General features: G+C 40.0%; 1 protein-coding gene across 1 annotated transcript; it reads left to right on the forward strand.

Moving 5' to 3' along the window:
- Nucleotides 1-730: 730 nt before the first annotated feature.
- Nucleotides 731-22,403, forward strand: scarf2 (scavenger receptor class F, member 2). Its single transcript, XM_044330191.1, has 11 exons — nucleotides 731-2,423; nucleotides 4,978-5,036; nucleotides 5,134-5,235; nucleotides 5,445-5,964; nucleotides 6,495-6,713; nucleotides 6,980-7,108; nucleotides 7,453-7,556; nucleotides 8,905-9,019; nucleotides 9,352-9,449; nucleotides 16,122-16,277; nucleotides 18,691-22,403. Exons 1-11 carry the CDS (start codon nucleotides 2,314-2,316, stop codon nucleotides 19,926-19,928), a joined length of 2,850 nt encoding a protein of 949 aa, XP_044186126.1. The 5' UTR covers nucleotides 731-2,313; the 3' UTR covers nucleotides 19,929-22,403.
- Nucleotides 22,404-23,604: the final 1,201 nt, after the last annotated feature.

Here is a 23,604-nt window from a genome sequence, read left to right on the forward strand (position 1 = left end):
TCACCACAATTTAAGAAATAAAAAACAACAGATGAAGTAACAGTGTCATTGCAGATTTCATCATAAATCTTTTACCCTGTTCCATAAAAAAGTCCTAACCTGACTTCTATAAGCCCCCCTCATAATAGAAAGCTGTTCCACAACATTGCACCGGTGTAAAAAAAGAAACTTCTGGCTACATTATCCCCTCGCGGCACTTAACATGAACACACACTAGCCCTGGTATTTCAGTTATGCTGAGTATGGACTATTGTTATCTGAGAACACAAGTATTGAGGAGCATACCCATTGATAATATTTATGCAGCTTCTGTTGTTCTGAGCTGTGTCGGCAGCAGTCCTACCCTTTTCTGAATTCATCACTACCAACATGAGTTTGAGAGGACGCATTTAATAAATACTGAATATTTGCATCCCCTGCAGTTTGTTCCTAAGTTTAGCTGTCAAACCACTGTACCAAGCAGAGCACGCATAATCGAAATGACACTGTATCAATGATGACACGAGAAGTTTCTTAACAGAAAAGTGGAAAAGCCGTATTCTGTGAAACAGGAACTTCAGTTTGCTGGCACACTTGAGTAAAACTTTGTTCTTTTACTTGTTATTGAGTAGTTTACCCTTAAGGCATTGCTGCTTTTACTTAAATAACCTAAATACCTCTTACACCACACCCCTGATTGTTATGACACAATCAGTAACATTTCAGAAACTTTTCTTACAAGGAAAATACCTCACTACTTTGCACAATGCTAAAATGGAGAAGGATTGGTTGATAAAATTGACATGGTGACTAAAATAAGAAATAAAGAGTACTATCTTTAAGCATAATTTGCAACACAAATTATCATATGTTTGACTAATATTCAAGTAGGTCTAATTTAAATTTGAGTAAGACTCACAAATTACCCTTGGAACATTTTTATTGTAATTACACACATTTTTGACCATATGAATTACCATAACAATATTAGACAGTATTATAAAAGAGCAGTTGTATAATGTTAAGCCATTTATAAAAGTCAATAAATCTGCAAATTGTGTGTCCTGTTACTAATGTTGACATAGTGATTATGCCAGTAGAGTAAAATTACAAACATGTCATAACATTTTGTAGAAGGGTAATGAATAACTTGGGGACCTGAACTCTTTTAAAGAGATCAACGGTGCTCCTGTGAGAAACCCTCCAGACCCCAGGCGCATGATTGTGCAACTATGCACAGGCAGGCAATGGCATTCAGTATTTAGCTCAGGGGGTGCCATATGCCAGTATCCCTTCGTCCGTGTTAACAGATGGGGGAGCCATTGTCTCACATGTAGTTATTGAACTGCTGCCCCCTCCACCCCCACACAAAGACACACACACTCACACATACACACACACATTCTTCTCATCCGTCAATTAAAAACTAAAACTAAATTAAATCGATTACCACATCGCCAAGTTTGTGTTGATCTACATATCTGTTATTTTAAATCTAGTTCAAGATGATTGACTGATGCTTAAAATATGCAACTACTGGTAGGGTTTATGAGAACAATGACAACGGTGATATTTTTCATTATATAAAATATAACAATCCTTTTTCACCGAAATCGCATACAATACACTTTTAGTTTGTTTAAATGCCAAATTAGGCAATAAGTTATAGGTTGTTTTTTTTTTTTTATCCAACGACACAAAAGCAGACCCTTCTGCACACAGGCCTATGCAAATTTGGTGGCGCACGCATGGCGCACACAGCCAAAGATAGAGTAACAAATCAGGAATTTCCCTCCTGCCACTCCTGGGAGCGCAAGAGAGGACAAAAGTTACGGATTAAGCACTTCTCATCAGAGAGGAAAAAGCAAAGGAGAAATCATTCACTTTTATTTTTGGTCAAGATTATTGTCAATTGACACGTTTCTAGACGCTCTGAGGACATTACATGGGCAAAAGTTGTTTTAATGTCATTATGAGTCTGGACCCATCTTTGCGTAATGGCCTCTTTTAGAAATGTTTGTGGAATTAACGGCGCAATGCATGAGAACGGCGTTTATCAAGATTACTGTGATTTGCAAGAGTGGGTTTTATGACTTTTCTCTGGGATTGTTGTCGCAGGTCACTTTTTTGCGCTGCTGAGTTTTATCGATGGCGTAGGACTTTTTAAAAACCTCTTTTGGACAAGGATTTGAATTTCTTACAGCAAACTCATCTGGATTATGAGCGTGAAAGAAATCGGAGTGTTTAAAATCCAGTGAAACTCATCATCTTTACTTTTGGAGAAGGGAAATGTGGAGTACAAAAGGCGTCTAGAAGGATGCTGCTGCTTGTACAATGGAAGTGAAGAACTCTTTTGCTGTTGTTGCGGTGGTTTGTCTGTTTTTTTGCTCCTGTGTCAGCCAAGAACTCAATCCTAAAGGCAGAAATGTATGCAAGGCATCTGGGTAAGCATCATTGCAAAAGAAAAAAAGAGTTATCCCGCTGGTTGTTAATGCAAATCAGCTTGTTTCTTTTCCTTGTGACGTTTTTTCCCTCATTCTCCCTTGTTTCAAATAATCCAGTCAGAGTTGCAGATAGCACTGAAAACAAGTTGTATAATCACATTCCTCAAGCATTTTTTTATTTTCTTTAAGAACGTGGGGTTAAAAAACGAGCACGAGACAGTAACAACTTTATAAAATTGCAGTTTTTTGCAGTGTGTGCGATCCAGTGTGATCCAAGTGGTCATATGCACGAATAACGGTTCTCACTAAAGTGAAAGAGTCGCTTTAACTATTTGAAATCCACCATTATCTTCATTCTTTAAACTTTGCTTTTATGCTTTTATCAAGAAATCGTAGTAACACTATAATTCCCCATTTTGTAATTTAACTTTGACCACTTTTTCTGCGTATAACATGTTCCCTGTCCACCGTAGCAGGAGGAGGAGTCCATTGAAGAAAGTAGCTATACAGATGTGTACATCTGGAACACGCAGTGTTTGCGTTGCACCGTAGGGGGCGCTCTCATTGACCTTCACAGCATTCGTGGCACCATAACACGCTGGGGTTGATAATGTACTTAAAATTCAATATGGGGAAGTTTTGGAAAACTGTTTGAGTGGTTTGAGGAACTTGGTTATGATTACGTACTTCAGAGTAAAGCCTAATACTGTGAAAAGTGTATTCCTAGAATCCACATAACCAGGCAACTTTCAAAGGTGAAGATCCAACAAGCTTTTTAATGACTCCAGGATTATAGCTGTGGATCTCTGGTTACAAGTGTAAAAGAAAAACATCCGTGTCCACAATTGCTGAGTGCAGCATCCACAGTTGTTGGACTGATGTCGAAGAATTTTGAAATTGTGGTAGACAGCAAAGTCTGTGCCTTATTCTCCAATATGCTATAAAAAGCTGTATGACAAGGAATAATGTGTTCATAGTATGTTTAAGTATTTCTTATTTAATGGAACACATTTGACTTCACTTGCAGAGTTTGGGACAGATGAGAATAAAAAGTAAAAATGTGTAGTAACAGTTTTTATAGATTACAGTACAGATTACAGCCAAGCCATACTTGGCATTTTTTCAAATGTAAAACAATCAAAAACTGCTTTTCAGAGTTGATGTTGTTTGTTGTCTCATAGATTCCTACTTTGCTTTGGTGGGCAACAAAATATGCATCATTTACCAAAAAAGTTGCTAATTTTAGTGCCTTTAAAAGTTGTCATTGTGATATATATATAGTGCTGGCCTTCACTGCTCTACAAGTTTGACATTTTGCCCTTCTTTCAGTATCTAACAGTCATTGCAGTGCACTCTCCACTCACCACTTACTTGTACCCATTATGTTCTTATTTTTTTCTGTCTTGAATCATATGAATAGAAGGAAGTAGATCAGCATTTATCATCGCTAGTCAGCATTTGCTATATGCGTCCTTGGATTACAAAATCAACGGCTGAATCTTGGTGGAATGGAAACTAAAATGTTTGATGATGCCATCAACACTCATTGTTTTCTAGCATCAAGAATTCTTTAAAAAAAAAAAAAAAAAAAAAGGTCTGGGAAAGCTGTTAGTCATGTGATGTTTTCAGCATTGATGCAGAAAAATGTGTTTTTGAATAAGTGAAAGAGCAGCTATTGATGTCCTTGGCAAAGGTAGCTGGTACATTCCTTATGCAATAATGGAAAGCAAACACGAGTGCAGCTATACTTCTAAACACCGATTTAATTCCACAAAACAGTGAATGTAATCTTTGTTCCTGAGTGCTGACATGGATTGGCTATGTCTTGAAGGTCAGCAAGGGTCAACGCCATACATGGATTTTGTAAAAAGTTGAGGTAGCACAGTTGCAAAAAGTTAAATCCAGTGCTGTATTATGTACATAAAGTGGTAAAGACTTGTTTCTAAATCATTCTCCTTTCATAAAAAGTGAAAGCATACAGAGGTTAGACAAGTGATCTCTACCACGCGCCTATTTTGGCAGGATAAAAAACAACGTTGCTCCCTGCTCATTGACTGAATGCAAACTGCCATCTTCAAACATTTTAGGGGAAGCTGACGTGTTGCAGGGGCCCCACAGAGGTCACAGGCGTGGGAGGGAGAGGAGACGCATCCGTCCTTTCCTGACAGGCTTAAAACTTGGCTGCAAAATGTTGTCTCTGAATATTCACATTCTTCCCGTCTTTCCGCAAAGGCTAGGAAAGGCTAAAGAAGCTGATAACCTGAGCAAATTCAGGAGATGAGAGCTTTTGAATGTATGTACAATATACAGTTGGATGTGAATGCCCCACATTCAGATAATTATACAATCATCTGTTAAACATATGTACCATAGTTACAATGCCCTGCATACGTTTGCAGTGTTGGGCATCAGCCACATCAGTGAAAACTGTGAGATCAAAGAGCCATGAGTTGGGTGTGGATACTGCAGCTTTGATATGTGTTTGTTTTACTATGTTTTAGCTAGGTGCTTCATCTTTCCCCTCTCATTTTCAATCTCATAATTTCTTTTCCAGATCATCAGGATCAGTGTGCTGCAGCGGATGGGGGCAGCTAGGGGATGAATGCCCGACACGTATGTACCATACAGAGTGCTAACATTTATCAATACATGTCATATTACATATTGTACAAGCCAGTTGAATAATGTACCCTATTCTTGTTCACCCAAGCTCTCTGTGAAGGCAACTTCACCTGCAAGGAAAATGAGGTGTGTGTCAGGCCAAATGAATGCCGCTGTCGTCATGGATACTTTGGAGCTAGCTGTGACACTAGTAAGGGACTTTTAATTATTTTTCTGGCATTTCTACCAATTTTTTGACTTTTTGTTTGTTTAAAAGGTCAAACGAAGAAAAAATATTTCACCTTGTAAATACCAATTTCTAGCTTGCATTGAGAGCGTCAAAATGTATCTTTTCAAGGATATTTGACAAGTCAGAAGAAATTCTGCTTATTTCCTGATTACTGCACTGTCTTTTAACAGAATGCCCTGCCCAGTTCTGGGGTCCTGACTGCAAGGGTAAATGTAATTGTTACCCCAATGGCCAGTGCGATGACTTGACAGGCGAGTGTACCTGTAATCACAATCGCTGGGGACCTAACTGCGAGAATGCATGCTTATGCCAAAAGGGCAAATGTGACCAAGAGACTGGCAAATGCACATGCCACCCTGGCGCCTGGGGTCCCCAGTGCAACAACAACTGCTACTGCAGCATCAACTCGGTGTGCGATGCGATGACAGGACGTTGCCAGTGCAACCCCGGCTGGACGGGCAGGAACTGTGCAATCCAGTGTAACTGTAACAATTCACCATGTGACCAGTTCACGGGACGCTGCCAGTGCCGGGAGAGGCTGTGGGGCCCAAGGTGTGAACGATACTGCCAGTGCATCCACGGCAAGTGCAACCAGGCGGACGGCTCGTGTACTTGCACACCAGGGTACCGTGGGAAGTTTTGCAGGGAACCATGTCCTGCCGGGTTCTATGGTCAAAACTGCAGGAACAGGTGGGGGAAATATCTTGGCAGAGAGCAAATGTACCATTTCAGAAACACAGGAAACATGCAGTTTTACAGATGCCTAATGTTCAGTTCCCCTGTCTGATCCATATTATGGTGTGGTTTTGTGGTTTTGATAGGAAATAAGATTTGATATATGCTGCAGCTGATAACCCTTAAAATATCTGAATAGGTTACTTAATGGAACAATAATAAAGTGAGATATGGGAATTGGTATTCACATTATCCCATCATCATCAGGCAACATGTAAAAGCAATTCAGGTTAAGTGCTTTACCTTCCGTGGACTGTGTCGTTCTCACACGATTCAGTTGCTATAAACCAAAAAGCACACAGTTAGACTTCAGTGTTGTTTATCTCCCCTTCAATGATGATTAGAGCAACAAATCAAAGCATTCAGATGCCTCACATCACGTTTCAGATCCTTAATCGTTTTAGTACACTTAAATGAGATGGAGGAATTTCTGTGTAAACAAGATAAATGAAGCTATTTTTCCTCTGCTCCTTGACTGATCCCAGGTGTGGGCACTGCAAGGGCCAGCAGCCCTGCAAGGTGACAGAAGGACGCTGCATCACCTGCGACAGAGGCTGGAATGGGACACGGTGTGATCAGCTCTGCTCCAAAGGCTTCTTTGGTGAAAACTGCCAGGAAGTGTGTCCCACCTGTAAAGACGGTCACCACTGCGACCCCATTCATGGCAAGTGCTCACATTGTAACCCTGGCTGGATTGGGGACAGGTAAGAAAACATACGCAATACAACCTGGAAATGTTAAAAGAAGAATGTTAGACGAAAAAAAAACATGCTGTTTTGTTTATATTTTGTTGTTCAGTCAGCCCTTTTCTCACATGGTGCTTTATCGTGTCCAACATTAAAAACATAATGGCAGTGACTTTAACTAGTAGCTGCTGTAATACCATTTTCTGCACTGTGATAATGTCTATGACTCCTACCGCTAAGCTTGATAATGACTGTAATCATTGCATTCCTTCTCTGTGCGATAGGTGCGAGGTACGCTGCCCTAACGGCACGTATGGTGAAAACTGTGAGAACAACTGCAGTCACTGTTACAACGGCATCTGTCATGTTGTCACCGGAGAGTGCCTGTGTGACCCGGGATTTTATGGAACCTAGTAAGTCATAAGACACCTCATACCCAAGAAAAACCTGTGTTTATGCCCTCTGCAACTTTACTGTACACAGTGAAAAAGCTTGATGGCTCTCATATTACATTTGTCACACACGTATATATATCTTGGGAATTGAAGGAGCATGCTTGTGTTTTGAGGCACATTTTACAGCAACATCCTGGAGTATAGAATTCCTACAAGTGAAAAAAAAAAAAAAAAACTTCTATCACAGGAAAAAATTTACTTGGAACAAAGACGTATGGAGAACTATGTCCCAGTTTATGCATCTGTCACTTGGAATGAATATTAAACAAATGTTGTTTTTGTCTCTCCTTTCTCTACTCAAGCTGCAATATGACCTGTCAACCTGGGCAATACGGAGTTAACTGCAACAAAACCTGCTCTTGCCATGACAAGAACTGTGATCCTGTGTCTGGTGCCTGCTATCTCCGTAAGAAAATATTTTTAAGAGCAACCACATGCTTTGTGGTTATGATGTTTTTTTTAAAGGGTTTTCAGCAAACAGCAGTGAGTCAGAAACCAGTGTTTTTCTAAATAATGTACCTTTACTGAGACAAAAATGTTGTTCTCGTGATGCACATACAGAAAGAATTATAACCCTCCAAGCTGTTTGTCGAAAATGCCAGAAGCAACTAGTGCTGCCTGTGTATTAAATGTCTAATAGTTGGCTGTACACACTGAGTACCAACAAACACATCTATTCAGGTCAGTGTGTGTAGTGGGAGAGTTAACGTAGCGAGGCCTTGATAGAGTTTCCAGACCCAGACCGGTGTCCTTTTTATGGCTGTGTTTGTTGGCTCTGTTCCTGTCCAGCCAGAGAGAGAGGAAGAGGGGGAGAGAGAGAGAGAGAGAAAGAAAAAGAGAGAGCAAGAGAGGAAGGAAGAAAAAATAAAGAAAGGGATAGAGAAAAGGGAAGAGAAAAAGAGAACTTGGAAAGGAGACAGAAAGCAGAGGAAAAAGTGGACGGTTTGATGGAGGCAGGCAGGAAGAATATTGTTTTATAGGAGTCAAAGGTAGTAGAGATTTTGGCCTGTGGACATTATGGGCGGAGGCAGGCGGGATAGTGATATCATAAGACCTTGTCACTTTTACCTTACCCCCCTCCCAAACCATTTTCCATCCTTTATCCAGCTGTGAGCACAGAGAAATGACAACACGCCACACCCAGACTGCCCAACAATCCATCTCAGACTTATGTGACAGTGTAAAGACCCGAGGGACACCACCATTTAGCCTTTAACTGATGGTTTGCTTCTCTTCTGGTGGCATCTGTCCTTGCAAGTGCTAATGCCGTCCATACTTATGCAATACAGCACTTATTATCTTTGGGGTGTATCCCACATGAAGAGGGAGGGGTGCTAATAAATCATTGATGAGTTATGATGAGGGGTGTGTAGTGAAGGAAGGATGGGAGGAAGTTGTTTGCAGGAAATCAGAAGTGAAAGTGTAAGTGGTCACATGTCTTGAGGGAGATAAAATTAATAGTGAATTTCACCCTGATGCATTTCCTCAGAGATGCATCACATGTCAAGCCGCTATTGAAAATCAATCATTAATGCAACACCATGATTTATCTTCATTATCACATTAATAAAGATTACATACAGTGATCTAAACCAGCTATTTAAGTCATTTGAATGCAGTGACATAGTCCATCATAATATTTTACTGTATGCCAAGGTCTTTAGTGTTAGTGATGACAGAGAGAGAGATTTTGTGAAACTCTCTTCGCTGCGCCAGTGTGGCACACCCAGAATTCCCTGCATCTCGTTTTTCAGAGCCCAACCAACGGATGGGTGTGATCGCGGCTGGAACCCTGGTCTCCTTTTTACTGATTGTCCTCCTCTCGCTGCTGTGCTGCTGCTGCCTCTGTCGACACAAGGACGACCACAAGTGAGTGACAGATAGGTGTCTTCACCGTAGCAGTGTGTGATGGGGGCTCAGTTTTGTAGTAGGAGGGCTTGCCCTGGTTATGAAAACAGGGGAAAATGTTTTGTTTTTTTCTTTCTCTCATAGGTGCCAGGTTGTTAAATGAATAAATGCATATAAATTGTATTCTAAATACTTTTATACATTGACATTACAGTGTGAGTAGCAATGTGAGTAGCCCCTGAGCCCTCAAAAGAGGCTAAGGGCCAAATTTAATATGCCTCTTTTGAATGATTCATTTGGATTTCCATGGCGTCATCCCTTTTCAATCCTAACCAAGACAACTCTACCAACAGCAAAAAAGCCAAGCGGATCCTGTGTGGACGATTCAGCCGAATCAGCACTAAACTTCCCCGTATTCCACTGAGGCGACAGAAACTGCCCAAAGTAGTCGGTAAGCCCTAAAACTCCTTCTCATATCCCACCGCAGCGCTGCCAGAAGCTGCTATGTTTTATGTAATTGTACTCTCTGGTGCTTGTATAATACAGACTGCTAAAGTCGCATCATTCTTAGCTTCAATATTAGCCGTAGTGTAACAAGCACAGGTCATGAAGATTTTTGATTCACAATTTGGATGTTAGAGACTATGAAAACTGTGGTTGCAGTGGCTATCAGTGCTTTTAAATTTCTTTAGCCTAACACCAGAGACTATGACAGCAATGAATGGCAGTCAGAGTGAGCATTTTCCTTTGGTGCTACCTTAGTCTGCTTTTTAGATGATGAATAGGGTTGAAAAGTGTATGGTGGCTGCCAGGCGAGTATGGGGTTTCATTTGAAAGGAATGCACTGGTTTTAGAGCCCCTTATTATTCTTGGCACCCTCAAATGCCATGTGTTCATATTATTACAACCCTAAACTGGGGCTTTTTTTCGTCCCATTTTCTTTACTCGTTTCCATCGTCTTCTTCCCCAAGACAATTTTTCTTGGGCTGAGGAGGAGACTGTGTTATTAAAAGAAGGCCAGTGGTTGTTGGGGGGCCCGGGTGGTGCTGAGTGACGCGTTATCAAAGGCCGCACTGTTTGGGTGGACGCTGCAGCTCTCTTGCTCCATGTGGAGGTCTTGTGGTATGTGACAGATCTGTCTGTGACCCCGGTCTTTTTTATAGTAGGCAGTGGAGATATGCTGATCTTTTAAACCTCGATAAGCGGTTAAACTTGGTTGTTTTTGTTCAGGGTCAGTTTAAATATACACGCTTAATTACCTCAATCTTTTGTATAAGCAGGCAGCGATCATTTTTTTGTATAAGCAGGTAGTTCTCTTGCCCCTATTTGTTGTTCTATATCACTATAACATGATTAATCTTCAACTGTGACAATACCGTCAATTGCAGAGGTAAATGTTTTGTCATGTGCTGCATTTAGACCACAATAGTAGTATTTTTCTGTAATTCTGTACAGACCCACAAACCTATAGGAGCCTAATTGTATTAATCGGGCTTCATATTTTAATTTACTTGTCAAACTAGGAGATTAATAATGTTTAGCTAAATACATAGACAGAAAATAGGGATGACATTTGCCGTAATGTTAAAACAATCAGTCAATTAATCAGCTGACATAAAATTAATATACAGCAATTTACTTCATTGATTTATTGTTAAAAACCCATTTATCAAGAACAAATGCCAAACATTCCCTGGTTCGAGTTTCTCAAATGTGAAGATGCTGCTTTTGTCCACTTTATGACATTTTAAATTAAATATATTTGGTCTGTTGGTCGGACCAAATAAACCATGAGCTTGGGCTCTAGGAACTTGTTCATACATTTATAGATAGAATGATTTATTGATTGGTTAAAAAAAACTCTCTCTATTCAAAGCGATGCAGTGCTTTCTAACTATGCTGGGCTTAAGTATCCTTGTGATACATTCTAATCTGATGCTTTTAAAAGGGGTTGTTGAAGTCAGTGTGGTGTGGAAGGAGTTAAAACATGATGACCTGGTTTCTTTTGCATGTCTGAGCAGCATGTGCTTCCTCAGTTATCCAGCTGATTATTTAAGCTAGAATCTGTCTCCATTATGCCCTAGTTCAACATACAACACAGGGACAGAGTTGCCTTTGTCATCACAGTGTTGGACATGAATATGCTTGTTTGTGAAGAGCTTGAATTTACCATGTGAAGCCACAAGCCAGAGGCATAAAAAGCAGAATTGCCTTATTCAAATTCCTTTTGAAATGAATAATCTATTTCATACTTGTACATAAAGATACTGGAGGCTTTTTACACTGCAAGCAAAGAAATAAATGTTTAGGCTTTTACAATCAAGATTTCTAGCCATATATTGTCAAAACAAATAAGACTACCACACACCAATCAAATTTAAGAACAGATCTCAATACCCAGTCAATTATTACAACTGGTCGAAGTCTCTCTTGTCCTTCCTGGTTTGTCCTATCCAAATTTTTGCTAGTTTGCTTTCTGTTGGGCTACCCACAGAAGCATGGTCTGCCAACATTTAGAAACTCTAACTCTGACTGGGGCTACAGAGTCCTGCACACACACATTCCAGAGGGGGCCCGATGGGGCTGGAAACAGGAAGTGGTCAAATTTACCCCAGCCCGTGTCAGAACTGTGATTTATCCACACCAGGGTCAGTGGCAACAGATGTGGCAAGACAGAATGAAAACGGAAAGGGGGGGAAGTAGGAGAGGAAGACAACATTTACTCCTCTGTTAGCATACTTAGCCTCAGAGAAGTAGCTACAGGAACACTCTGTCACCTATTCCCCTCTTGGCAAAACTAAGGCTGTGTTTGTAGTTTGGCATTCCATTCTAAGCATATTTACTCCACACCCTACAGATTCAAGTGTGTCCAGCATTCCTTGCATCCTCTGTGTCCAAATGCTTCGCCATGGATGAGTGCTGAGAGCAGCACCACCTGCTTTTTTCATCTTTGTTTATCCAGGGAAAAGTTGGCTTGGATTGCAGATGTGTTTCCAACAACATTCTGTTTCACATTCATGCAGTTGTTAGTTGACTAATAAAATGGGCAGAAAGCATTCTCACACCCTAAAGTAACTCTCAAGTGCACGCAAAATAAAGCTGTTCGGGTTTTAATAGTGTGAACCAATGTGTGCAATGTTGCAGTAGTCTTTATCAGTAAATTCTTTGTGTATTTGTTAATAAATATGATCAGTGATTGGTTGTTAGACTCTGCAGTGACCATACTAAATGTCACTTTATGCTGTATTTGTTTTAGATTCTGTATGCAATACTGTAACCCTTGCAAAGGCTATTTCAGGCTGAAACATATTGATTCTTATTATTATTAGCGAGTAACATTCCCATTCTATGCCCATTTTTCCACGGTTGGGCAAGGCATTTGAACTAGCAGTTTTCTTGTCCCAGCCCAGTTTTCTAGCCTCTAGACTACCACTGCCCCAGGTCTGTAAATGTGTCCCCCCACTGAGCAACTGTGGTGGTAGAGCTCTGCAGCTGGGACATGTCAATAATGCCCTGTTGTGCTTTGGCCTCCATATAGGGAGGGATCACAGTGGCGTCCATTCTGCGGAACTATCTGCCCCTCTAGACCCGTAGTCTGGAAAGAGCAGCTTTCAAGGGCAGCAGTTGTTCATTACTGCACAGAAGTTATGTCGCAAAATGCCCATGTGTTAGCCTGTTGACTAACATAACTGAAGTCTTTGCATTGGTTAGCTGTTTCACATTCCTCAGTACCTCTGAGTCTCTGCCTATCTGTGTGCTGCTACACAGTAAGGACCCTGTTCATATACATACATATACAGAAGGGTGAGAAATTAAAGCAAAAACCAACATACAGTGTCTTAGTTAAGTGTTGGGCCACCACATGCTGCCAGAACAGCTTCAATGCACCTTAGCATTGATTCTAAAAGTCTCTGAACTCTACTGGAGGGATGAACACCATTCTTCCAAAAGGTATTCCCTCATTTGGTGTTTTGACAATGGTAGTGGAAAGCGCTGTCTAACACGTCAGTCCAAAATCTTCCATAGGTGTTCAATTGGGTTGAGATCTGGTGACCGGGGCATTGTCATCCTGGGAGAGACCACTCCCAACAGGATAGAAATGTTGCATCATAGGATAAAGGTGATCACTCAGAACAACTTTGTATTGATTTGCAGTGACCCTTCCCTCTAAGGGGCCATGTGGACACAAACAATGCCAGCAAAATGCCCCCCACAGCATAACAGAGCCAACAGATCCCTTCACTATAGGGATCAAGCATTTTACTGGGTTCTGTATATAGTATTTTGTTATTAATCTACCATATCAACACAAAGCTGAATTCCTTTTCACAGTTTCACATCCAACTAGAATAGTTAAACCATGTTAGACTTTTGAATCATTTGCATTGTGTCGTAAAACTTTAATTTAACATCTATATGTCAATTTGCTATAAATACACTGGTGCATGACTTCATGTCATGTAGTCACAATGGTCAAACACTTACTGTACTACACATACCTATGTGTGTGTTTTTGGTTCTGCTATTTTTTTACACACATCTGAACTTGCTTACTGTAGACATTTTGCCTCTGTGTTTACATTATCTGCCCTAGAAGTAACACACAAAGACATCTGTTGCTCAGAGGTTTAGATTACTTGTTTTGGGTAAATGTAAGAAAATCTTTTTAAGAAGAGATCATTGTTACAGTAAAGATTAATCTGCATCTTATTTCTTAGCATGCTAGCAAGACAGTTAAACAGATGTTCCGTCTGAGTTATTGGTTCAATAGGTAGTAAGTAACAGTTAAAATCTATAATTTGGAAAACTAGATAAAAGTCAGCATGGAAAAACAAATCAAACAAATCTGGGTCCTTGAAAATCACTTTGTACAAACATGTCAGCACACACAAAATTTCTGCTGCGACTAAATCTGGTTGTTGTTTGAGAAAATGCTGGAAGTTGAAAGCAAAAAAAAAAGGCACTTCAGAAAGTCATGGTATGAGGCAGAGGGATGGACACGGGAAGCAAGGGAATAAACATTAGATCTGCTTATGATGAAAAATAAACCAGACATGTTTAGTTTACACTTTAGGGTGAGGGGAACTTCTAAACTAATATTATATTCTCAAGTTATATGCATCAGTAGTGCATGCATATCAAAAACAAGCGGAGATGCATTGAAAATATAAACAAATCTATATAAAATCTGAGTGGCAAATATTACTGCTGAAATACAAAGTCGGTGCTGTTTTTTATCAGATGCTGCTTCTAAACACCACGAAGTCAACAAACACCGGCCGCAGATCTCTTTAAGTAGCTCATCTTTTTTATTACAGTCAAACAACAACAGCTAAGGAGCAAAGATTTGTTCCTGGCCAGGGTCCTGGCACAGTTGGAGGATTCCTTCCATGAAGGGTTTATCTGAGGACTAAACAAACGGATGGACCCATGTGTCATCGGGCGTGTAAGCAGGGGCATCTGATGTGGTCGGTCATGTCGAGTTAACGCCCAGTACAGTTTAGGCCAAAACTGCACTGTTCACGCCAGATGGGAAGATCAAGCACAACCATCCCTCAGAAACCACAGCTGTCCTCACAGACTGAGGGGTCAGCAAAAAGGGAGGAAGGAAGATGGAGAGACGATGACAGCGAGAGAGAAACATGACTTGACCTACATATCATTGAGGGATAGGATTCAATTGAAAATTATTTGTGAAAGGTGTTGCTCAACACCTAAACACTGGGAAAGACTAGAACAGGAGAACGAGATACAACATGTTAGTTGGTGTGCTTTAGAAGTTTTGGTGGGAATATTTTTTTAACTTCAAATAGAGCCAGGCGAGTTGTTTCTCCTTGTTTCCAGTCCATATATCAGGCTATTCCAGCTCTGTAGTCAGTCTCACAGATATGAGATTGATATCGATCCTCTCATCATCTCTCAGAAAAAAAGCAAATATGGTTACATTCCTTAAATACTGAATAATCCTTCTGAAGAAAACTATTAAATTTTACTTTCCTTTTTACTTTCATTTCAATTACAGTCAGAGACACTTACATCAAGGATTTAACGATTTATAGCAAATGGTTAGAGTTAGATTTGGCAAAAAACTCTGCTCTTTGATGGTGCTCTCAAAGAATCTGAGTGAGATTCAAAGAATATGAACAAGGATTCTGCTATTACTACTAATCAACATTACAAGGAAGTTGGAGTGGTGGAGGGAGCAGCGGCAGGAAACGATGTTGGCATGAGCGTAGCAGCAGAATAACAGTGATTAAGCGACAGATTATAATGTCCACAATGTACACCTGCATAAATATGATTGGATGTTACTAGTCACACAGCTGTGAATGAGCCAAAGATTGTAAATTTCATATGTAGCTGATGCCAATCAGCCAATACTAGCACCACTTCAGTGTTCCACCTGAACTAACGCTATGCTTCATTTAATTGATTATGAATCTTTACTTTAGCATCTCATAGATCAAGAAAATAACAGTACATAAGAGCTCACATAACCTCAATTATTTATTAATTCATAAATTGATGATCTAGCAAATTTATATCTGTACCTTAGTGGCTTTATGTGGTAATGTCTACAGGTACACAATAATAATTCACAATAACACAATAACACAATAACTCTTCAATATTGTGTAGGGTGCTTTTTTTGTCTATTGGGCTCTGTGTTCACATTATTTATTTATACCTTATTTAAAGGACAAATGCAACCCTGCCTTTCCTGTACAATCAGAATGGTTGGGGTCAACAGAGATCTGGTGATGGACCAAAAAGAAACCCATTAAGTCCTCTTGTTGGCAAATTGAGAACTTTAGTCTCAAATATAGATCTGAATGAAAAAGTGAATTTCTTTAGGTTTTTGGTGTCAAAATATAAAAATGCTGAAAAGCTTATATATAAAAATATCAATATTCACTTTGAAAAGCCCATAATGTTGGGGCCTTTCTTAACTCACAAGTAAATTCAATAAAACCTAATTTTGTCCACAGACTCACTTAAACCAACACTTTCTACAACTCTGCTGCAGTTGTGAGAGTGAGTGAGAACAGACTGTTGTTCTTGTAACATGGTATAATACCCTCCAACTGACCTTTTGGCTTCTGCGTTTGTTTTCTGTTCTCAGTAGCCCACCACGACCCGGAGAACACCTTCAACTGCAGCTTCATCGAGCCCCCCTCAGTGGCTGAGCAGCCCTCCCCCTCCTCATGGTCATCCCAGGAGTCTTTCTCTTCCTTTGAGAGCGGAGATGAGGGGCCAGTTTACTGTGTGCCCCATGAAGGTGAGTCATCGTAAGAATAAATAAACTGTTTAGTTATCTTGAATGACGCACAAAAAATCCGTAAATTGGCATGTAGGAGCATTAACACACAGACACGCTTGCTGATATTCATACGTTTCCAAAGAAGTCAAGATCCCATGTGTGACTGTGCAGTGACTCACCCACTTCTGTAAATCTCATTACAGAGATAGTTGGCTGCTATCTTGTGCCATCTAGGTCCAGGTTTCTCTATGAGAACAAGGAGAGTATAAACAGGAAATGGAATGGTCAAGTCAGCATATGGCACAAATCCAAACTGTGACTAACTCCTTGAAGTTTGGTGGAAAACACCCTTTTCACCAGTTTCTATTCTGGAAATCAGACAGTGCAAGTCAGGTTTTGTTTTAGGGGATTTTTTTTTGTCTGTTTGATTGACTGACTTCAAGTAGTCTCTCAGAGTTTAGTTCCCCCCATGAATGGTTCAAGGACTTTGAAACAATTGATTGTGAGTTAAAAAAAAGCCTTGAGCACAAAATAATTACTGTAAACATCATGAGAAGGTTTTTGAATTAGAGTTGTGCTGATAATATCTATTGTATTGGAGCTGCTCCATGCTCCAGCTCTCAAGTATGTGTACACAAATTACAAAAATGACGTAGAACAGAAATCAGTCTTTGAATAACCTGTGTGCCTGTGTGTTTCTGGTGGGAATAAAAAAATTTCAACCTTGACGTATTTAGTTCTCAGGGAACATTGAGGGTATACCTACATTTACAATGTTGCTTAGAGTACAGAGTAAAATACACCTAAAAACAATATTGAGAAAACAAACAAACAAACAACAGAACCTTCATTTACAATGTTACAGAGAGCACAGAATAAAATAAACATAAAGAAAAAAAAACACCCAATGAGAAAACAAACAACAACAGTTTCTGTGTGCAGCACAGAAACTAAAGGCAAATTCAGTGTTTGTGCACAGGACCTAAGGCATTAGCTAATCACTTGAATGAAATGAATAGTGACAATAGGACTGATTTAATGAAGGAGTAACATATGATGGCAAGTTGTCATTTAATACAAGAAGCAATGATGTGTGGAATAACTGTCACTGTAATGTGTCTTAGGGCAGAGTGATAAACTGAATCAAGCGGTTTAAGAGTGGAGGCAGAGGCGTGTCTATAGATAACATCACCATAATCCAAAACAGACAAGAAGACAGCCTTGATTATCCGCTTCCTACTGAACATAGGAAAATTAGCTTTGTTTCTGTACAAATATGATAAAAGATTTCCGCACACTTAGATCTATGCAGTATTTCACTACTGCTCACTTAGATCTATTTTTCAGTATTTCACTTTGACTAAAGTGAAAAATCTATTCATGATGTTGATGTTTCCACCACATTACAAAGATTTAGCCAGGTGGAGTGGTGGTCATCCTACATTTCTGTACAAATATCCCTTTTTTGTTGTAGCTTGCTGAGAAGTGTGTCAAAACAAAGTTTTTGATCCAGCCAGATAACAAGATATTTATACTCTAAGACCCTCTCAATGTTGTGTCCATTCAGGGTGGTAGTATGCTAACTATTGTCTGCAATATCTCTGGCTCTGGAGAATTGCATAGTTTTAGTCTTGTTTGAATTCAGGACTAATTTCAAATTAAAGAGTGCATCTTGAAATTTGTCAAAGGTTTGTGAAAATGAAAAAAATGTCCCCTTACAGATGAAAATAATGTCATGCTGCTACTTTTAGCTATGTAGTCTGTTTTCTACTTTATATTTTATTTTATTGGAGAAATTTTGATTGATTGTCAAAAGGCTTTACAGTCTGTATAATATATGACACCCTATATCCTTAATTCAAAAATTCAAATAAGAAAAATACTCCACAAAAAAACAAGATTTATAGCAGCATCAGTACATGTTTTTGTAAATGTTTCATAATACCTGTGGGCCAGCACAAGTTTCCAATAATGTCTGCTAAAGTTGTTCAGCAAATCAACTTTTGCTGAACAGTGGCCACTGTGGCCAAATGTGGTAATTATGAGATAATAGCTTAAATGCTAAAACACAGTGTAATAATAGCACAAGTAGAGAATCATCAGGTCAGCAAACCAAATCAGTAATGCCAGTGACACAAGCAATATCTACTGTATCTCAAGTTGGCTAACATTAGCTAACATAAAAACCACCATAGGATATTGGTCATACCAGACCAAGTATGGCGGTATTAGCAAAATTCCCAAGTGAATAAAGCAACGATTTGTTTATTCTTTATGAATTCAACTTTTCATTTGTAAGAGGAATAATGAGATTTTTTTGCATGAATATTCATAGTGTCTGATCTGTTAAAATGGTTTGTCAGAAAAGGATTTTGTTGTAACTTAATTTTGAACCTTGACTAATACCTGTTGATGTGCCAATGATCCACAGAATCTGTGAACGAAAATAAGGAAAAACGCTGTCCCAGCCCAGCAACAGAGAAGCCAGAAGCTGTCCCTAATGATGACGATGCAGGGGAGTACACCTCCCTCAAAGACACCAGCATCACAAAACAAGAAGGCAGCGAGCAGCCCCTGCTGAAGTCGTCCGACAGTGAAGGCTCCACCAGTGGCTCTGAGTCCACGACTGCAGCCCTTTATGCCCGCATTGCCCGCCTCTCCAAGCAGTCCAAGGAGGATGAAAGCAGCGGCAAGGATGGGGATAGCACTCCTACCCCAGAGCCCAAGCGCAATGGAAAGCCACCACCTTCACCTGGCAAGCCCAAACCACGCCCACCAGACCCATCCACTAAGCCCAAAGTGTCATGGATCCATGGAAATACTACAGGGTCTTCCCAGCCAGATCAGCAGGGGCAGGGGGGAATAAAAGTACTTGCAGTTCCAAAGGAGAAAAAGAGGAGCTCCAGCGATGGATCAGCCAAGAGTGAGGAGCGGCAGAAAATGAAGGAGAAAAGCCGTGAGCAGCAGAAGAAACAGGAGGGTAAGGAGGCAGACGTCAATGGCTCCCCCAGCAAGCACAAACCTCTGCGAGGCAAGAAGTCTGGGGATGAGCACAGCAGTCCCAGTCATATGGAGCACATTAATGGTGTGGTTCAGAATGCCCTCAAGAAGATTAGCAACTTCCATAGCTCCTCATCTGAGAAGAAGAGTGCCGACAGTCCAAAGGAGACCCCCAAGGAGCCGCCCAAGAGCCCCAAGGTCATCCATCCTCATATGAACTCTGAGGCTGCCACACTCCTGGCTGCTCAGCTCAAAGAGAAAACCCAAAGCATTAACAGGAACGAGGGGACAGGCCTGACAAAGACCAATGGTCTATCAACACCCAAGGGAAACCGGGAGAAGCCCACACCTCCACAGAAAGCCAAGAGGGCCCCCTCCACTGGCTTGAACCAGCAGGGCTCCACCAAGCCCCTGCTGCCCACCTCAAGCAGCCTCCAGAAGATGGTGGCGCCCGTCACCACCGACCTCGGGACCCCTGACATGAAGAGCCCGGAGAAGCAGGACTTGAACGGCTCAAGGGCAGGGGACCCAAAGTTGGATCCTACACCAAAGAAGACTCCCATAAAAAAGCCACCAAGGAAGAAAGGCAAGGAGGGTACTTTGGATACCTCGGAAATTAAAACACCCCAGCAAAAGACAGCCATTATGCCACCACAGATGGTGAAATAAGTGTTTTTATAAGACAAATTGCTGAAGTTTGTGATGGATTCCAAAGAGACTAAAATGGATTTGTTGGAAGGTGAAGCACATAGCTTTTCAATCAAGGAATTTAAACATTTTTCTTTGAGTGTGCTGTAACTCCAGGACCAGTCAAGAGTGAGAAATGCTTTTAAACCGAGGGTGCACTTGAGTTGTATTGGTGAGTTGTATTATAATGACCTCTATACCATTGTATTACACTTCAAGAATCATTTTTTGCGTAACAACTATGTATCAGTCTCACACCACAACCTGTGGCTAAGCCGGACACAACTGTGAGAACAGTGGCGCACAGACATAATCCATAGTTCATTCATCTCTATTCTGCAGTATGTCCACCACTATATTTATATATGGATTGCTTTTTAGGTTTCATAACTGTAATTTGCTATACAGGTTTCTGGAAAAAGATATTTTTGTGTACGCTTTCCACAAGTACTGAAGGTACTAAAAATTAAATCCTCTGAGGATTGCAAGCTATTTTGTTTTGGGGTTTTTCACATTTCAATGGACGAACATGCACAAATACAGTTCTATACCTTAAGCTTTAGAACAAACAAAAATCTCCAGCAAAAGAAGCACACAGATTTTTACTTTTGTCCTCTTTTTTGCTACCAGGAAAAGTTTCAGGTTGATATACCATGTTATTAGGAAAGTTTTTCTTTAATCAAATAAATTTGACACTCCAAAGTATAGAAGTTATGCTACATTAAGGACTTAGCTGTTTTCTGCGCTTGTGAGTCACCTTTAATTCCTCACTTATTTCTGTATAGCTCCTCCATACAGAAATATTATATTTTTGGATTTAAACACTTAGCTCCCTTTTCTCCAACTCTGTCAGATATGGTTTGTTGAAGCCCAAACAAGGTCTTTGATCTTTGTTCCAAAAGGGCTGTTTTAAACCTCTTTCATACTTCTGCTAACACCAAATCACCAGAATGTGCTCTTACTGTAGGTTTTATTCAGTCAGCTAAACCACTAAACCAAAAATGAAATCCCAAGCTATCCTATGTCCTCACTTTATGGCATGCTTATAAATCACTTTAAACTCCCTTACTTTCTCTGTAATGCAGCAACATCTGCAGTTTGCCAATGCTATGTTTAAAAAAACATACTGCAGGACAATCACACTCCCTGTAAATCATATGCAATAGATAGTTTTTGTTGATGTAATGGCTGTTAGTGGCATTCTCTACAGATCAGTGAACATGATTAGGCCATTACCTTCTCTGGCAAACATATTTTGAGGAAGACTGCCATGTCTGAAAGAGAGAAGACTCTTTCAGTTACATAAAGAAACTAGGCCAATATCACCATGTGAGTTATTCTCATTTCACAATAATTTGTTTATGCCATCAGGGTATTGTTTAAAAAAAAAACCTTGTATCAGAGATGTTTTGTCCCTTAAGGATTCTCTCATAGATTTATGCTGAAGTAACAAGCTGCTTTTATTGCATTGTTTTAGGGTTTAAGACTCTGTAAGACTAAATGGTACCATGCCTCCAGTGTTTAAATATGCCTCAACTGTGGATCGGTTTAAGCAAAAGAAGCTATGTTTGCCTACATATCTTTGCCAATTTTAATTTTAACTGTTATCTTAAATGAACAAACCAAAAAAAGTGGAACCAAAGATACCTAAACTGGACTGATTTAGTTTCACGCTTGTCAAGAGGAAAAAGTTTTATTCCAGTTATTGGTGGACAGCTATATTGAAAATTCTTGGTGTTTTTTTCAAGGTACAACAAGGTTCTTTGGTTATTTTTTCAGCATTTTCTACTTGTATACATTGTGTACTTTTTATTATCTTTGTAAGCTGTGCTTATATGACCTCTTTAGTTCTGTTTTTCTTGATGTCAATGAACTGGCTTTCATGTTGTATTTGCTTTTTTTTGATATGTTGCTTATTTTGGGCTCTGAAGCGAACCTGCAGTATGAGTACTTTCCTCCTGTAAAGTTTACATTGGCATTGTAATTGTTCTCTGTTGATGTTATTGTTTCTGTAACACTTAACTGCATGACGCAGAGTGTAATTATATGGCATTAATAGCTGCACAGGAAATCTGTAACCTTCTTGTTCCCTCCAGTTGTTGTTATTGCCTCCCATAAAAGATAACTCACAGAAAGGATTGTACAATACTTGATATGATACCACTGTTGAAACAGTTGCATATACGTAAAACCATAACATTGTGTAATTATGAAGTGGCAATTTTTATTTGACTGGCCCTTTCCTGTTTTTATAGGCTTGCAGTGCATTTTTGTAAAGAAGGGCCTAAAAAGCTGCAAAACATTTACCAACTGTAAGGTATATTTTGTCTTTTGTGGTTTGTTTTTAGCAACTTCGATTTCCTTTTGTGTATGGTCATTAAATTGGTGTTTCCTCATTTACTTCTCTGGAATAAAGAAAGCAATACATGTAGCTATAGTGAAACCAAAACTTAAAAATCAGTCCTCATTTAATCGATTTATAGTTATCAGATTCTAATTCATGGACATCCTATTATTTCTCATGGGGGCACGTCCTCTCCTCAGCTTCTTGCCAGCATCTTATTCTAGTCTACACTCAACTAGAACAACAGTGAGGTTAAAAAGTATGTATTGAGTAATAACCACATAAATCTCCAATTGTATTCTCTAAAGAGATTCATGTGAATGCTGATTGATATTTGACCCTTTCCTGTGACTCTGGGCTGCTGAGTCTCGGGGAAGAGGCGGGAGTCCTGCAGAGTCGTTCGGTCACAGCAGCTCTTCAAAGAGCCCGAGGGAACCAGGGGACTGTTCATTTGGTTCCTTCAGGATGGGGGACAAGAGCTCCTTTCATGGGGAGAAACAGTGGAAACTCTGTGCTAAGGAGTTAATCACGCGCTGCATATGTGTCCTCTTTTAGAGGGGTGAAGAGGGATATAGGCAGGACTGGGCCACAAGGCAGTGAAGCAGTGAATGGATGGATATAAGAATGGATGGAAAGGTCATGTCATAGGTAATTAGAACCAGAAGGCAAAGCAGCTTTGTTTTGGACTCTATTCTTTTGACATGGTGTTACTTACTATGTACGTGTGTATTGAATGCATGTATGCATTTTATGATAAAGTATGGAGTTTCTCAGGGCTATAGAACATCACTCTGGTCTCAAATCCACTTTTGAACTTCTCAGGAACCCGCATCTATCATGATCAGCCTTGTCTTGGTCTCAAACACCACTGGTTGTTCACATTTAAACAATCTAAAAAGATAGAAAGTACTGAAAGGTTTTTACCACATGGTCCTCCTTTGTTTTCGCCCAAGCGTGCAAAATAATTTCAGCAAAATTCTTTTGTTTATTGCCCTTTTACGTCTTCACTATTTCACATTTTGATCTGGATTAGGTCTTTCTTTTGTCTGGCCTCGTTTTGGACCTGGTCTTACGTCAGACTCAACTACCACAACCTTGATGTCTCCAAATCAATCTTTCCTTTAAGTATTTTTTACAGACCCACACTGGAGTCTATACACCCCCACGCCACCCCCACCCCCAAATCATCCAGTTTTTCATGTGACATGTGACTCAAAGTCTGATTCAGTGCCAGGATGGAGAGGAATGTTGACACAACTGCCTCCATCTGCCCATCCTCAGTCTCAGCTGAGCATGCCAACACAATGTTCTCTT

Source organism: Thunnus albacares, chromosome 2 (assembly GCF_914725855.1).
Source record: "Thunnus albacares chromosome 2, fThuAlb1.1, whole genome shotgun sequence".
NCBI classification, from domain to species: Eukaryota; Metazoa; Chordata; class Actinopteri; order Scombriformes; family Scombridae; genus Thunnus; species Thunnus albacares.

Excerpts from the sequence above, each read along its gene's own strand:
- scarf2 (XM_044330191.1), top strand. The coding sequence starts at position 2,314 with ATGGAAGTGAAGAACTCTTTTGCTGTTGTTGCGGTGGTTTGTCTGTTT. Across the intron at positions 5,236-5,444 it reads TGGAGCTAGCTGTGACACTA|AATGCCCTGCCCAGTTCTGG; the intron begins GTAAGGGACTTT and ends GTCTTTTAACAG. Across the intron at positions 9,450-16,121 it reads GAAACTGCCCAAAGTAGTCG|TAGCCCACCACGACCCGGAG; the intron begins GTAAGCCCTAAA and ends TTCTGTTCTCAG.